The following is a 17,761-nucleotide window of genomic DNA, read 5'->3' on the forward strand; positions in this document are numbered from 1 at the left end:
TATACCCCTTTCAGACATACCAAGAATCCCGGGAATTTGGCCTACCTCAGCCAAATTCCCGGGTTGCCACGTATGTCTGAAAGGTACCTACCCGAGAACACGTTCCCGGGTAGCCAACCCTTCAATTGACCAGGGAATACAAATTTAAAAGAAAAATGGCTTACCTCCTCACCGGCAGCCGGAGAGGGGATAGGCTAGGAGGGGCAGACGGCAGAGATGAGACAGGTAATCTAAAAATCCCGGTTTATGTCTAAAAGGGGTCTGCCTGGGAATTTTCCCGGGTAGACGCTGTAGTGTGAAAGTGGTGTCTCAACCAAATACCTGGGATTTTGCACAGGATACATTCCTGGGTCTGAGCAGGAAATTTCCCGGGTCGTATGTCTGAAAGGGGTAGAAGTCTTGATTTTTATGGATGGGTGCTTACCAAGACCTATACATATGAATGAGTAGGTCTGAGCTAGCAGATCAATCTGTCATCTTATGAATACGGTTTGTGCTATTTATTCTGTATCATTGGCTCTTTATACTGATGTCACAGACTGTCCTTGCTAACTCTTATCACTGGCAACATTAATAATTCATCATTCCCTACTATACTGTGTCCATGGCTGCAGCTATGCCATAGATTAAACAAATCTGATTGGTATTTGAATGGCGATAGTCTTACATTGACCTTTCATCAACCTGAGGCACAATTCCAGCAAATGGGTGAGATTTTATTTCTTCTTCCATTTTGTTACTCAAGCAGTAAGGAAAATCATAGAGACAATCATAAAGAAATATATAAGTTGGTTTGTGCAATATTATCTAGACCTACATTTGAATGTGGCTTGAAAAGATACATCTCTCTATTAGGCCAGGACAGGTTGAGTGTAAAGCTTTTGTTCTCTTTTTCTCCTTAGGGTTGACTTCAATGTTCCAATGAAAAATAACCAGATTACAAACAACCAAAGGTAAGATGAAATGGTCCTGTCATTGGCACGCACACATCTGCTATCTGCTCTCTATTGTACTAGTAGGGTAGATTTGTCACCTAAAACGTGCGATGTATAGAAATGGTTCTATTCCTATAGACCACACGTGCATGTCCCTGGGTTGGTCGGATACTGTATATTTATGTTAACGGTGTTTAAAAAGTAGTGCTACATCTAATATTCCTCCTAGTTACTGTACTTATTCTAGTGGAGAGCCTTGGTTGACCCAGGCTTAAGTCGATTTAGGTTTTTTTTTTTTTTTTTTTGAAGAGCTGTGCCCACAAATTTGAAGCCAGTTCTCACTCAGAGTAGGGCATCTTCATCTACTGATGTAGGGCATCTTCATCTACTGGTCTCTCCTCCCAGAAGTTTCTTTTATATACAGTAACAATAACACTTGATATTTCAGGCAAGTGTTGTCTGAAACTGTAGTGGTAATGTAGTTATTCCCTCACTGATTGCTTTTATTAGCAGTGTCCTAGTTCCTGTGCTGAGCAGGTCTTCAGCTGGACAGCTGTGTTTATATGTATATTGAAATGAGATCTCAGATTTCTGTAATTTTAAGATAGGAAAGGTTCCAGCTGATTATGGGTATGTACACGAGGCAAACTAACGGAGATCTCCAACTTAAGTACTAATATTGGAAAAGGGTGGGGACTTTGAAATAATGGAAGTTTCAGAAATGTTTGTTCCTATTTTATTGATGGCTTGTAGTTAAGACCTAATGCTTGTGAAACTGATGACATTGACACACCGTTAATTATTTGAAACCAATCTTCCCTAATGTGATATAGCTGGCAGCCCAGCGCACACAGTCTAGAAGCCAGCGGTGTTTCTTTTATACAGGAATGTAATGGCTTATGTGAAGTTTTGATGAGTGTGGATATTTTTGGCTTTCTGTCACCTTTCCAGGATTAAGGCTGCTGTCCCCAGCATCCAGCACTGTCTAGACCATGGCGCTAAATCAGTTGTGTTAATGAGCCACCTGGGGAGACCGGATGGCGTTCCCATGCCGGAAAAGTACTCCCTGGCACCAGTAACTGAGGAACTCAAAGCTCTTTTGAAAAGGTAATGCAGTGAATTATAATTAAAAAGGATGTGTCACTGATACAAATTTCTATCTATTCTTATCTGCCTTGTAATACAGAATAAAGTAAATATTGCTTTTAGTTATTTTTGGAGCATTAACTGTTAGCTCTCTCTTTTTTTTAAATTATTAAAACATAAAAAAAAACATAGTTTTGTCTTGGTTAGGTCTCCTAATGCTTGTGCAGTATTATGCCTGTTCCTCTACAGCTTTGTAATATTCTCTGTTTTAAATACTGTACAACATGACCGAGTTCTGCTCCTTATAAATAAGTTGATTATAGGGCACCACAAGGGTTCCATAGTGCCGTACAAAGGTGGAAGAACGGCATCTGTACTAACTGATACAGACCAGTTCACAACTTTACAAATATAGTACAATATGCAGACTGCATCATTTAGTAGAGAACAACAAAAGAGAGCTTATATTTTTGAGGGAATATGGGTAGACATAGGAGGTGGGTGTGGTAGGCTTCAAGAGTTGATTTTTAGGGGGCATGTTTAAAGGCCTGGAGGTGGAATGAAAAGTCTAATTGAGCATTGTAGGGCCTTCCAGAGAGTGGGAGCTGCCCAGGAGAAGCCCTGAAGTGGGAAGAGGTGAGCAGGTAGGAGGTCATGTGGCAGTCATTGTTAGAAAGAAGAGGGCTGGAGGGAGTGTGCAATCAAATCCGAATAAAACATTCTGCTTTTAAGCATAAATATAGGTTTGAATTAAAAAAATCCTATGGGAATAGTGTCTAATGCAATACAACACTCACTTTACTTTTAAGTAGCAGCAGATGCCAAGGGAAGCCACTGGGAGCTGTATTAAGGCAACTTAGGCCCTGATTCAGACCCACTCGCAAGCGGCTGTCCGCTCGCAAGTGGGTCGATGGTCTGCACTGAGCATGCGCACGACGGAGGGAGCTCCGTCGTGCGCATGCGCCAGACGCGACGAGCGAAGGAAAGTCCTTCACTCGTTGTGTCTGATCAAAGGGGGCGTGCTGTCGATGTTGATTGACAGCACGCCCCCTTTGGTGGGCGTGCTGGGGGCGTGCCTCCCTGACGGGGGCGTTCCCACGGGAACGCCTCCCGTCAGAAGCCGGCCCACTGACATCACTAGTGATGTCAGTGGGAGTGATTTTGGCTCTGATAGAGCCAAAATCACTCCGGGGCTTGCGGTTGAAAACCTCAACCGCAGGCTCCGGCTCGCAGTTTCGATGGTCGCGATGGTCACGACCATCGCAGCCATCAAACTGCACGCTCGTATAGGCTGTGGGTGGTGACTCACAGCTATACGAGCGTCCAGGAGGACGCTCCATTTTTATGGAGGGCGGCCCTCATTCAGAGCGTACGGCTCTGAATGAGGGCCTTAGACCTGAGTGATTATTTTTATGGGTGGTATTTTGCAGGCCTACAGTATGGCTCTTCAGGTGCTAGACTTTACGTGTATATGGTGCAAAAGTGAATTGCAGGAGAACTTTACAGTTCAAGGTAAAAAATAGGATCTAGAAACAATCTGTAAGAATCACAAAATATAAATATAATCGCTCCTGAGGCATCTACAGTAAAGATGTGGTTCTCAACTTCGGTCCTCATTCACCACCAACAGATCATTTGTTTTTTGGATCTCTTTAAACATGTACGGGTGAGTTAATCTCTATTGCTGGGTCAGTAACTGTGCCACCTGCTTTCACGGAAATAAATATAATTTAGTACTAATTTTCTAAAACTTTAAACGTATGTCATGATAAAAATCTTAATGTATTTTTCGTGCTGAATTTGAATATGCATTAAGATTAGTTGTTGTAGCCCAGTGTTATCGGTCTGTTGGTAATGCTGAAATCATCCAACATGTACAAAAAATTTGATAATCAGTTGCCTGCATGTGGCAGTGTACAGCCATAGCCACAAGCTTTGAGAATGACACAAGTATTGGTTTTCACAAAGTTTGCAGCTTCAGTGTTTTTAGACCTTTTTGTCAGATGTTACTATGGTATACTGAAGTAAAATTACAAGCATTTCATAAGTGTCAAAGGCTTTTATTGACAATTACATTAAGTTTATGCACAGAGTCAATATTTGCAGTGTTGACCTTTTCTTTTTCAAGACCTCTGCAATTTGCCCTGGCATGCTGTCAATCAACTTCTGGGCCACATACTGACCGATGGCCACCCATTCTTGCCTAATCAATGCTTGGAGTTTTTCAGAATTTGTGGGTTTTTGTTTGTCCACCCGCCTCTTGAGGATTGACCACAAGTTCTCAATGGGATTAAGGTCTGGTGAGTTTCTTGGCCATGGACCCAAAATTTTGATGTTTTGTTCCCCGAGCCACTTGGTTATCACTTTTTTCCTTTAAGGCAAGATGCTCCATCATGCTGGAAAAGGCATTGTTAGTCACCAAAACTGTTCTGTGATGGTTGGGAGAAGTTGCTCTTGGAGGATGTTTTGGTACCATTCTTTATTCATGGCTTAATAATAATTTTTGTTCAGTATTCACTACTGAAAGAGAGGGCAAGGGGCCACAGTAAAGTTGCAGGTGTAATCAGAAAAATGAGGTAGGAACAAGCACATTTACAGAGGAGGAGATCCTAACAGAACTCTCAAAACTGAAAGTGGATAAATCAATGGGGCCAGATGGGATACATCCAAGGATACTAAAAGAGCTTAAAGGGGTGCTGATAACACCATTAACAGATTATTATTCAACCAGTCACTAGCTACTGGAGTAATTCCAGAGGACTGGAAAAGAGCAAACGTTGTCCCACTGCACAAAAGTGGAAGCAAGGAAGAGGCAAGTAACTACCGACCAGTGAGCCTTACATCAGTAGTAGGGAAATTGATGGAAACACTCTTAAAAGAAAGACTCATAGATTGTCAAATCCAGTAATTTGCACGACTCCAAACAGCATGGATTTACTGGGGGGAGATCATGTCAAACAAATCTTATTTACTTTTCTACTTCAGGGTCCATAAGGGGTCCACAGGGTTGACCTTGGGGTTATAGCTGGAACAGGATCCATGGGCACCACACAGTTAAGCTTTTAGCTCCCAGGATGCACTTGGGTCCTCCTCTATACCCCGCCCCCGAGCCACAGGCACCTCAGTGTAAGCTGGTGCCCGGCCGGAGTCGGTCACCGCGCAGGGGGGCTGCAGGAGCAGCCCCCAGAAGCTTTTATTTTAAGTTAGATTTTATTTATTTTAATCTCTTTTTACTACAGACGGCAGCGAAGGGCTGTCTATTCAGACGCCCACGCTGCCGCTCTGATCCCCGACTGGCGCCGCGACGCCAGTACTGATCTGGGGATCGCGGCGGGAGGGCAGAGTCCGTACTAGCCGGACTCTGTCTACCTCCCAGGACTGCTGCCGGAGTCGCCGGGGATGCAGGTAAGCCGCGCGTCGCTGGCTAGCGGCGGCTCGCGGAATGCCTTAAATGCAGTCCTTTAGCCTCCGGTCCTGGGGACAGACCGGATGCTGCTGGCAGTGGCAGCGGGCCCTCCCATAACCCGTGGGACCACTAGACCACCAGGGATAAAGGGGCAAGCGGGAAGCCAGCATCCCTGGGGTTATGGCCAGCCAGGGGAGGAAGCCTTCCCTGTCAGCGGCTCCTCCCCTCAGCTCAGCGCGCCTTTCAGCACGCAGTCTGGCGTCGCTGAGCTGCAGACTACTCGGCCACTCCTCCTCTGAGGTCTCCAGCAGCCATTTTCTCACAGTGGCAGCGCAGATCTCTCAGGGAGCATGCGGACCGGTCCCCCTGTGTACCTCTCCCCTGATTAAGGACAGTGTACACAGCACTATAGCCCTCCCAGACACTGAATCTGGGCAGGTTGATTGTAGTGTAAAGGTGCAGTGAGTATTACTTCTGCATGGTATGTGACTTTTGCTAGTGCTGCCTGTCTGTGCTTATTTTCCGCTTACTGTCAGCTTATACCTATCCCTTTACTTCTCCTACAAGCCCTACAGGTGTGTGGGGGAGGGGCGTTTCTACTGACCTCACTTATATAGATCACGTATTTGTGAGGTCCGTCACATACAGTTGTGTGCTACTCAGTGCCATATTGTGGGCTGTTGTTCAGCACACCGGTGAGTGCGTTTTACTTCTACCCTGGTGCCAGATATATAATATATTCTGTCATGTCAGACGAGGAGGTTGAGCGCTCAGTGGCTCTGATGTTGGCCTCTTGCGGACGCTGTTCTGCAGGAGTGGATAGGGAGGATTTGTCACAGGAGGGTCTGTGTAGTCGGTGCCAGGTGGCTCCTGGCCCATCCAGACCTTCTCTGACGCAGGAACCACCGTGGGCGATGTTTTCTCAAGTGCTGGTGTCTATTGCGGACCGTCTATCGGTCCCGACTGCTCTCCTTACTAGGGCGTTACCCCAGCCGACCATCCCCCATTCCCCGGGTGTCCCGCAGTTATTGCGGAGTCCTCCTGGGTCTCAGTCGGTGGGTCCCTATGCGGGGTTGCCTATGTATATACAGGCTTCCCCTGTGCCGCAGCAGCCTGTGGTACCTTTTCAGGCCCCTATGGTGACTCCTCCACCCTGGGTGGATGTGCTCTCCAACTCAGTACAAAATTTGGCGGCCGCTTCCTCGGTTTTTCAGTCAATGTTGCAGACTGACATGCCTTCTAGGGTTTCAAAACGCTCACTCATGGCACGGGCTGCTCAGGTATCGGACTCAGAGGGTTCCTCAGATGATGGGGAGGTCCCTGATGACACTGACTCGGACGCCTCGGTCCAGGAAATGGATACCAAGTCGTCCATTAATGTGCGAGCACTGGTTAGGGCGGTGCGAGCTATTCTTCTTATAGAGGATGAGGCACCGGTTCCTAAGTCGAAGTTTCCTAGTTTCAAAAAAACTAGGGTGGCTTCTGCGGTGTTTCCCCTGTCGGATCAGTTGACGGATCATATGGCGGTAGCTTGGCAGGCGCCCAGTAAGAGATTCCTTCCTCAGAAGCGGTTGGCTTCTAATTATCCCTTCCCTGAGGCACATTGTAAAAAATGGGAAACTCCACCGGCGGTGGATTCCCATGTCACCCGTTTAACTCGGGGCGCTACTTTACCATTACCGTCGATATCCTCGCTGAAGGATCCCACGGACAGGAAAGTTGAGACTTGTTTAAAGTCTATTTACTCCCTCTCCGGGGCGGTGGCCCGACCGTCCATGGCCATCTCCTGGGTGGCCAAGGCCATTGAGGGGTGGGCCAATGCATTGGAAGATACCTTCTCGGATGACGCTCCGGATGTCCAGCGGGCGTTGTTGGGACAGATGAGGGACGCTGCTTCTTACATTGGAGAAGCTTCTTTAGATGCTAGTCTGCTGACTTCGCGGGTATCGGCTGCAGCGGTGTCTGCCCGCCGATCCTTATGGTTGCGGTCCTGGAGAGCGGACTCTGATTCAAAGAAGGGCCTGGAGGCCTTACCTTTCAATGGGGAATTACTATTTGGTCCGGACTTGGACAAAATTGTGGATACCCTGGCTAAATCCAAGTCAGCCTTCCTCCCTTCGGCGGCACTGCCTGCTAAGGTTCGGAGTTCGGCTTTTCGTTCCTTTCGGGTTCAGGGGAAGGCGAAAGGTCAGTCCTTCCCGAGACAATCTGCGAGTAAGACTGCCTCTAAGCCCAAGAAGCAAGCCTGGAGTGCACGGCGCCCTTCTTCCAAGCAGGAAGATAAACCTGCGGCCTGATGGGACGGGCCTCCCTCTGGGGGACCTCAGAGTGGGAGGCCGGCTTCTTCTATTTGCCCAGTGCTGGCACAATACCACCACGGATGCCTGGGTTCGAGAAGTGGTCTCCCAGGGGTACGCCCTGTCTTTTCGGTACAGACCACCCCACCAGTTTTTCTGCACGAGTCCTTCTCAGGACAAGACCAGGGCGTTACGGATTCAGGAGGCTATAGAGTCCTTGCTGAAAGCAGGGGTCATTGTTCCCGTTCCTCAATCACAACGAGGGACGGGGTATTATTTGTCTCTGTTTCTGGTGCAGAAACCCAATGGTTCTCATCGCCCTATCCTCAACTTGAAGCCTCTGAACAAATTCCTCAGGGTTCCCAAGTTCAGGATGGAGACGTTACGTTCCATCATTCTGGCGATGGAACCGGGGGATTACATGGTGTCCCTGGATATCCAGGACGCCTACCTCCATGTTCCGATAGCACCTTCGCACCAGCGGTATCTGAGGTTCGCTATCCTTCAACACCACTATCAGTTCTGGGCGCTACCCTTTGGTCTCTCCACGGCGCCGAGGGTGTTCACGAAGATTATGGCGGTCCTGTTGCTGGCGAGCTCCCCAGAGGTACTGCTTCAACATCTCCACCTGACGATCGCTTGCCTGCAAGCACACGGGTGGTTGATAAATTGGAAAAAGTCCTCCCTGATTCCATCACAGCGGATGGTTCATTTGGGAGCCCTGCTGGATTCGCGTCAGCAAAGGATCTTCCTGACTCCGGAGAAGGTCGCCTCCCTACAGCTGCGGATACGCAGTTGCCTGAGCAGTTGCCGCCTGTCGGTCCATTCGGCAATGAGAGTTCTGGGGTCCATGGTGTCGACATTCGACATGGTGGAATTTGCCCAGTTCCATTCCCGGCCCCTGCAGGGGCTGATTCTATCGGAATGGAACGGGTTACCTCACCGGATCCGCTCTCAGGTGCTGGTGTTGTCTCCGGACGTTCGGCAATCTTTGGCTTGGTGGCTTCAGACAGCTCATCTGGTCGAGGGGCGCCCATTTTGGATCCCGGACTGGGTCCTGCTCACGACGGATGCCAGTCTCCGGGGTTGGGGGGCAGTGACCGGCTCATTGTCTCTCCAGGGTCGTTGGTCTGCGGAAGAAACTCTTCTTCCCATCAACATCCTGGAACTGAGGGCTGTATACAGGGCCCTGCAGTCGTCCGGCCCCGCTCTTCACGTATATCAACCACCAAGGAGGAACTCGCAGTCGGGCAGCGATGTCGGAGGTGTCTCGCATCCTGACTTGGGCGGAGGGTCAAATTCCAGCAATCTCGGCGGTCTTCATCCCTGGAGTCCTCAATTGGGAAGCGGACTTCCTCAGCCGTCACGACGTGCATCCCGGGGAATGGTCGCTTCACCCAGAGGTGTTTCAGCTACTCGTGGACAGGTGGGGACTGCCGGAGCTGGACTTGATGGCCTCCCGTCACAATCACAAGTTGCCCGTTTATGGGACAAGAGACGCAGGCGCAAGTCTGGTGGACGCGCTGTCGGTGCAATGGACGTTTCACCTGGCGTATCTGTTTCCTCCGATATCCCTACTTCCTCGGGTTCTGCGGAAATTCAAGCAGGACGGCGGCACGCTAGTCCTGGTAGCTCCGGCGTGGCCCAGACGTCCTTGGTACTCTGATCTCAGGAGCCTCTCCATCGACGCTCCGTACCTTCTTCCTCAGCGTCGGGACCTGTTGTCTCAAGGGCCCTGTCTTTACCCGGATCTGGGTCGGCTGTCTTTGACGGCGTGGCTCTTGAGACAGCCGTCTTGAGGTCTCGGGGCTTCTCCAGTTCGGTTATTGGTACCATGCTCAGGGCACGCAAGCCTGCTTCCGCACGGATTTATCACAGGGTGTGGCACACTTACTTTCAGTGGTGTGAGTCCAGAAATTATGATCCTCAGGTGTTCCGAGTTTCTAGGGTCTTGGAATTTCTTCAATCAGGATTGGACCTCGGCTTACGCCTTGCATCTCTGAAGGTTCAGGTTTCCGCCTTGTCTGTGTGGTTTCAACGGCGGATTGCAATGCTGCCGGATGTTCACACCTTTTTCCAAGGTGTTCTCAGGATCCAGCCTCCCTTTGTGGCTCCTTGGGACTTGGCGGTGGTTCTACGGGTCCTGCAGGGTCCTCCGTTTGAGCCTCTTGAGTCGGTGGAGCTCAAGTGGCTGACATTTTAAGACCGTTTTTCTCCTGGCAATTGCTTCGGCCAGGAGGGTGTCTGAATTGGGGGCGCTTTCCTGTCTCCCTCCTTTCCTGATTTTTCACCAGGACAGAGCGGTGCTCCGCACTCGTCCTGAGTTTTTGCCCAAAGTGGTCTTGAAGTTCCACATTAATCAGGAACTTGTTGTGCCAGCTTTTCAGTCCCCTGATGTTTCAGCTGGTGAGACTTCCTTAGATGTGGTCCGGGCACTTAGAATTTATGTGGACCGGACGGCTTCGGTTAGGAAGTCTGATTCCTTGTTTATCCTCTTTGGTTTTCACAAGAGGGGTTGGCCTGCCAACAAACAAACGTTAGCCCGTTGGCTTCGTTCCGTTATTTGTGAGGCTTATGCACAGGAGGGTTTACCTGTGCCAGCCTCTGTTAAGGCTCATTCCACTCGTTCTGTGGGTCCCTCTTGGGCTGCTAGACGTGGCGCTTCTGCTGTTCAGCTGTGTAAGGCGGCCACTTGGTCTTCTATTCAAACGTTTTTGAGGTTCTATGCGTTTGACACCTTCGCCTCTCAGGATGCATCCTTTGGGCGCCGGGTGCTCCTTTCAGCACAGGAGCGTCCCCGCCCTTAGTTGAACTGCTTTGGGACATCCCCAAGGTCAACCCTGTGGACCCCCTATGGACCCTGAAGTAGAAAACAAGAGATATGGTAAGAACTTACTTTTGTTATCTCTGTTTCTACAAAGTCCATAGGGTCCACAGGGCGCCCTCCCTGACGCACCTGGCTTCAAATGGGCTGTGTGGCTGGTCACCGGTTTTCCGTCTCACATTGCTGTGTGTATGGTTTCTTGTGTGTTCCAGTCTTCCTTCTCTCTGTTCCATATTCTCCTCCGGCCTAGGCTGCTTACCAACTGAGGTGCCTGTGGCTCGGGGGCGGGGTATAGAGGAGGACCCAAGTGCATCCTGGGAGCTAAAAGCTTAACTGTGTGGTGCCCATGGATCCTGTTCCAGCTATAACCCCAAGGTCAACCCTGTGGACCCTATGGACTTCGTAGAAACAGAGATAACAAAGGTAAGTTTTTACCATATCTCTTGTTTTTTGACTGGGTGACTAAGGAAATAGATATAGCTTATCTAGCCTTTAGTAAGGTTTTTGACACTGTTCCACATCGCAGACTGTTAAATAAACTGGAAAGCATGGGATTGGATACAAAGATAGTTGAATGGATAAGGTCATGGCTGCAGGATAGGAAACAAGTTGTAGTAAACTGAGTCCAGTCTCAAGAGGGAAATGTTACCAGTGGAGTACCTCAGGGATCTGTACTTGGACCAGTGCTTTTTAATATCTTTATTTGTGACATTGCAAATGGTATTGAGGGGAAACTATGCCTTTTTGCAGATGACACAAAGGTATGCAACAGGGTAGACACACCATGAGGGGTATAACAAATGATTGATGATCTAGGTAGACTAGAGGAATGGTCAAGAATGTGGCAACTACAGTTTAATGCCAAAAAATGCAAGATCATGCACTTGGGTCTCAAAAATCCAAAGGCTAAATATAGTATTAATGGCACTATACTGGAAACTACTGAAGAGGAAAGGGATCTAGGAGTCACTATTTCAGGTGACTTATAGGCAAGCAAACATTGTAACAAAGCAATGAGGAAGGCAAGTCAGATGCTTGGTTGCATAGGGAGAGGAATCGGTAGCAGAAAGAAAGTGATAATACCACTGTTTAGGTCATTGGTACGTCCTCATCTCGAATACTGTGTTCAGTTCTGGAGGCCATATATCCAGAAGGATATTAATACATTAGAGACTGTACAAAGAAGGGCAACTAAAATGGTGCAAGGTCTACACCACAAAATGTACCAGGAAAGACTAAAAGATCTTAATATGTATAGTTTGGAGCAGAGAAGGGAAAGGGGGGACATGATGGAAATGTTCAAATATGTAAAGGAAGGAGACATTCTTCAAAGAAAGAAGTATTAGAGCAAGAGGGCATGTTCTGAAACTGGAGGGTGGTAAGTTCAGGGGAAAGTTGAGGAAAAATTACTTCACAGAAAGGGTAGTGGACAAGTGGAATAGCCTCCCATCAGAGGTGGTAGAGGCTAAGACAGTAGAGCAATTTAAACATGCATGGGATAGACATATCCTTCAGAAGTAAGGATCAATTAGGTTTGAGGTAACAATTTGTTTAAAGATGGGCCAAGTGTTTCTAATCTGCCGTCAAATCTATGTTTCTATGTTTTTTAATTTTACTTCAGTATACCATAGTAACATAAAGGTCTAAAAACACAAGCAGCAAACTTTGTGAAAACCAATACTTGTGTCATTGTCAATTTTTGGCCATGGCTGTATGTACTGCTGCTGCCGACAACCCAACAATTTTCCTTTACAGGGGAGGAACTGGGAAATGTTTCCTTCCCTGTGAAGGAATGTAGATATTGTAGCCATACATTGGGCTCGATCCGATTAGCTGCAATGATCTCGCGGGCACAAGTCATTGCGGCATTAGCTACACTTTATGGCAGCCCGAATTCGCATTGAAAGGGCCAACAGCCCCATGGGGTTCCGAGCAAAATTATGCGAATTTGGGTTCGGAGCGGGCCACAAGGGGGTACGAGATGCGGTGCAGTTGCCGGCGCTTTAACACCATTGCAACGGCACATCGCACCCTTCACGTGTAATGGATTGACCCCATTGTGTGATATCTCAGTGTGTGGCACAGCTTGTCAGGTAAAATATGTGTTGGTCTGACAGCTCTATTATCTGACTGTGTATGCCCAGCATTCATCCGATCTGGGGGACACTGGACCAGGGGAGGAACTACTCCCTTTAAAGTTATACTAGTCTAAGTGCCAGCGCCTTCGGTCCCCACAAGCAACCCCATGGTCCAGTGTTCCCCAGATGGATTCAGAGAATAGGATTCAACGTAAGTACAAAAATCCAATTATTCCAGTCAAAAGGAAATTAATTACCCTACAAAAAAAGAAAAACATTTTTTTTTTTTTTTTTTTTAGTAGGGTAATTAAAAATTGCTTAATAAAACACAAATAGTGTGCGAGGTCCACAAACCTTACCTCAATGGTGAAAACCCTTGCATTGATAACTCGCCACCATAACGTCTTGCGAGCAGGACCTTCCTACCTATATATCTGTCTGTTATTACCCTGTTTTGTTCTATTAATGTTTCCAATTGTAAAGCGCAATGGAATATGCTGCGCTATATTAAAAAATTGTAAATAAAAACATACTGGAAGGTTGATTGGCTTCTGACAAAAAAAAATGACCACTTATGTATGTACGTACATGTAATAGGGAATATAGACTGTAAGCTCCACCGAGGCATGGACTAATGCAGGGGTCAGGGAACTTTTTTACCTTTTTACCCCAAAATATATTTAGATACGCTGATGTTACCCCCTTGATTTGAAAGGAAGGAAATCCTATAGTAGTGCCCCCATAGTTATGCCAATGTAGCAGTGCCCTCATAGTTGTGCCCCTGTAGTGCCGCTTGCACAACAAAAAAAACTCTCCCATAGTGTGCATGAGGAGAGCTGGAAGCTGGAGTTCAGAAGAGAACTCCAGCCTCCGGCTAACGTGGCGCTGCAGGGAAGGAGCTGGGCGCCCGCTGGTAATAACATCTCAGCGGGCATTGGCTTAGAGCCTCCCTGCGGCGCGGGCTGGAGGTCACTGATGCCGGGTGCACCGCTGCACCCGGCGCCAGTGACCTCCATTCCTGTGGGTAATGGACGGACAGCCAGGCATGCAATGATTCCAGTTTTACCCCAAATGGGGTAATTTACCCGTTTCCCGACCCCTGGACTAATGCGACTGAGTAAATATTCTCTGTATATCACTGGAATGTGTGCGCAATATAAATGACTTAATACAAAAATGGGCTTAATATTGATTTTGCACTGTGTAGAGGGGTGACATGTAATGATTAATAGGTGTGTCTCCAGGATGGTGTGTTCAGGAAGTACTGATTTATACTTTGTGTGCAGGGAGATAGTGTTCCTGAAGGACTGTGTGGGGGCAGAAGTAGAAGCAGCATGTGCCAATCCAGCCCCTGGGACAGTCCTACTCCTGGAGAACTTGAGGTTCCATGTGGAAGAAGAGGGAAAGGGCAAAGATGCAGCTGGCAACAAGGTTAGAGACTGCAATAAAACTCACGTAATAGTGTATGATGTATATTACAGTCCCTTGTCCCAGACTCGCCCCCTTTAATATGCAAGCTATACCTCATGCCCTCCCCACTATTCATAATATTTGGTATAAAATGCTTTTTCATAGAATAACCACAAGCAGTCTGTCAGTTTTTTATTTTATCAATTGAGGAGGTTTGCACAATGATTACTGGACGTGATCTGCAGTGTGTATGACCTCTGACATTTTACTGAAGGTCAGAAAGGAGAGCCCTTTGACTGCTGTCTATTTTAAGCATGGCTGACTTGGTTTGACACTGTCCCTGATAGTTTTACTTACTGTACAGCTTGACGAATGCTGACCTATACTTGTGTGACCTTTACTGGCTGAAATGAGAGAGCCGGTGCGTGAACAGAGGTTTTACTAATGCATATCAAGTGACCCGGCACAGTGCTGCTTTCCTTATGGGTCCTCACTATCTAATATACAGGATATCTGCTCCAATAAGGGTCCTTGTGCTCTAATTTTCAAGATGAAAATAATTTTCCTTTGCCTAAAGTATGTTCTGCTTTTTGGACATTTTTCCACTTTGTGTAAATCTTCATATTAAACATTTTCTTTTAATTACAGAAATTTTAAGCAAAAAAAGAAAGCTGCCGTTCACGTCTGTCTCTCTCTTTATTTGGTTTTAGGGGTGACCTGTAGCTGTAGACCATGGATTGCAGATAGTAAATGAAGCTGTTAGTTATTGGTGCTGTCCCTGTATTCTAACACCATAGAAAGTCTGTGCCCCTCTTTCTCCAATATCTCCAGCATAACTCTAGTACGCACACATACTCCGTATTACATAATGCTTCTACTTCTTTAAGTTGGTTTTGTTTTTCTTTAGTCACTGCATGTATATTTATATTATGGTCACCTATACAAAATTATATATAATAGGTCATGGCTGGTTACAGCAGAGAATGTGGAAGCCTAGTTCATTCATGCAAAATGCATATAAAGGCCCCCGTACACCTACAATGTATTGGGACAATTCCCTGATCCCCACACACCGGGGGTCGGGGCATCGGTGACATCCGACGTGTTGGATTTGCCGATCCCGACCAAAATAGGATCAAGATTAGCGAATCAGGGATTTTTAACATGAAGAATTTCAGTTTCCCTGACAGATCGGCAAACCTTGATGGCGGTTTTGGTCAGCTCTGTGAAATGGTCGGCATATGTGAGGACATCAATATACAGGATTCATAGAATACTTTTTTTTTTTTTTTCTCTCATTTGTTATTACAGTTTGTATATCCATCAAAAGTGCCACAAGGCACTTATGACTTATTTGAAATTAAATGGCAATATTTATTTATTTTTCTTGTATTCTTTAGGTTAAGGCCGACGCTACGAAAGTAGCCGCTTTCCGAGCCTCTCTGTCTAAACTTGGAGACATTTATGTCAATGATGCTTTTGGAACTGCACACAGAGCTCACAGGTAATAGAGCCACCTGGCTCCCATGTTACTGGCTTATTTAGTTAAATTAGTAACAACGTCTTTATCTACTGCAGTCTCCTGAGAATAGTCATGCTGGTGGGAGGGCCTGTCGGGAATTGGTAATGCTCTGTTGCTTCGAAACAAATGTAACGCCATATGTTTTGCACTTCCTCGATATCAGGGAATTAAGATCGGTGATGCTCTTGTTAGTGCAGGCGTTTATTGAAACGCTTTGTTTTCTGCAGTGAGGTGCACATAGATAATCACTTATAACCTTGCGAATAAGCGCATTAGTGATCTATGGTGAAGGTATGGTAGGCATGGCTATGGAACGGTATGCAGTCGGGAAGCCGGCGGACTTAATCCCGACAGCCGGCTTCCCGACTGCTTTATCTTCCCGACTGCTTTAAAATGACAGGCGTCTAAATCTAGACGCCTGTCATTTTACCGACGCCGGGAGATCTGCGCCCGGCATCCCGATCGAAGTGATGCTGAGCGTCCGGCAGTGAATCATACCAATTCCCTATGGAGCAAGTGGATTTATCAGCAACCTGTAGAGGGAGTGAAAAGCCTCTAAGTTGCTCAGGAACAGGGTTGAATCTGAGAGCACCACACACTGAACTCTATGGCCAATGATCACTAATATCCTATATATGTGGCAGTGTGGGGACCATTTTGTACTATGAAATTGTACTGCGAGCCCCCCACTGTCACCTCTTATATACTGTCAGGACAGTTAGAATCCTTGCTTTAGGTGGCCTCAGTCAGATTAGTCAAACATTTTGTTGGCCGGCAGCTGAACAGATGGTAAACTTGTGCAATTGTGAAGAGCTGCATGCTTCCTGCAACTTTAGTTATCCCCTTATTTGTAATTGGAAGACCTTCCATATCTCAGGCACTTGGCATTATGCTGGAAAAAATACTTGGCAGGTGTTACTGAGTCACTCTAATAATCCACTTTAGTGCTTGGTCACCGCACCATTCTTCTATGGGGGGGGAGGGGGGAGAGTGTCCAAAGGGTTCTGAAGGAAATCACCGCATTTTTAGCCAAAATTATGGATTTTGGTGTTTTTTGTTTTGTTTTTTTTCCTCCTCCTGGTCTAGGGGCCTGATTCAGCTCGCTCGTTCAGAAAATAGGGGTGGCTATTCAAATGAACCGTTCGATCTTTGCGGTCTGTTCACGCCTCTAGGTCCGAACGAGCGAACAAAACTTGCGGTCGTTTTTTGGAAAACTACGCCCCCTTGCCGCTCGCATCCTACGTCATGTCCGCTATTTATTAGATTAATCGAGTACATCGACCAGGGTATGAACTGCTCGCTATTCTTGTGGTTGGTTTTTGCTACCACAATTTTGCGAGCAGTTCTGGCTATAAAATAACCCAGTGACGTGGTCAATGACGCTGCTGTTTTAATTATGCACACCCATAAAACGCCCGTTTTGACCTTTAAGCACGCCTGCGTTCGGATCTCCACTCCCCGTTTTCAAGCACCTTCCCCTGTTACCACCCACATACGCCTCTTTCTGTCACTCAAATTTTCAGGCATTCGCTATTTTGCGAGCACATGAGTTTCGACCGCACTGACTGGTTCGCACATGCGTATAACGATCCGTACGCATGCGCAGTTGGGCAAACATCGCTCGGAGCGAACGAGCGGCCGCTTACGAGCGGCTCTGAATCAGGCCCTAGGATTGAAAACTTTTCTCCAGTTTTTTTTTTTTTTTTGCCTGTTTGCCGTTATTTTTGGTGAAATACTGCCATTTTCGCCAATAGCAAAAAAAATAGTATGTTTTCGCCGCTAATTGAATACTGCCCTTGGTTTGGAATGTATTTATGATCACCCAATGTAAAGCTAATGATTCTACAACTGTACTAATTGTTTGAGTATTTATTTGAACTCTTTCTGCAAATGTTTGTTTTGTAATATGTTGCAGTTCTTTCACCCTCCCATATCCAGTTGTTTGTGTTACTGTAGCTGTGCATCCATATCTGCCATATAACATGCTGTTTCTATCCTTCTCCTAGCTCCATGGTAGGTGTTAATCTGCCCCAGAGAGCTGCTGGCTTCTTAATGAAGAAAGAGCTTGATTATTTTGCTAAGGCTTTGGAGAACCCGGAGAGACCTTTCCTTGCCATCCTTGGAGGGTAATTCTACTTTAATTGATTGCAATATTAAGTGACTCTGCTATTACGTTTTAGAGCACCTTCCTTTGCAAATGAAA

The 17,761-nt window shown here is 46.8% G+C and overlaps 1 protein-coding gene across 1 annotated transcript in view; it reads left to right on the plus strand.

Annotated features, from left to right (window-relative positions):
• The window catches only part of LOC148511698 (phosphoglycerate kinase), a 44,130-nt gene that overhangs the window by 5,934 nt on the left and 20,435 nt on the right, over nucleotides 1–17,761 (plus strand). Inside the window, exons 2-6 of the mRNA XM_088482910.1 lie at nucleotides 903–953; nucleotides 1,887–2,042; nucleotides 13,913–14,057; nucleotides 15,437–15,540; nucleotides 17,565–17,684. Coding sequence (XP_088339036.1) covers nucleotides 903–953; nucleotides 1,887–2,042; nucleotides 13,913–14,057; nucleotides 15,437–15,540; nucleotides 17,565–17,684 — 576 coding nt within the window. The remainder of the gene's footprint in view (nucleotides 1–902; nucleotides 954–1,886; nucleotides 2,043–13,912; nucleotides 14,058–15,436; nucleotides 15,541–17,564; nucleotides 17,685–17,761) is intronic.

This window comes from Taudactylus pleione, unplaced genomic scaffold (genome assembly GCF_031769625.1).
Source record: "Taudactylus pleione unplaced genomic scaffold, aTauple2 ptg000296l, whole genome shotgun sequence".
Classification (NCBI taxonomy): domain Eukaryota; kingdom Metazoa; phylum Chordata; class Amphibia; order Anura; family Myobatrachidae; genus Taudactylus; species Taudactylus pleione.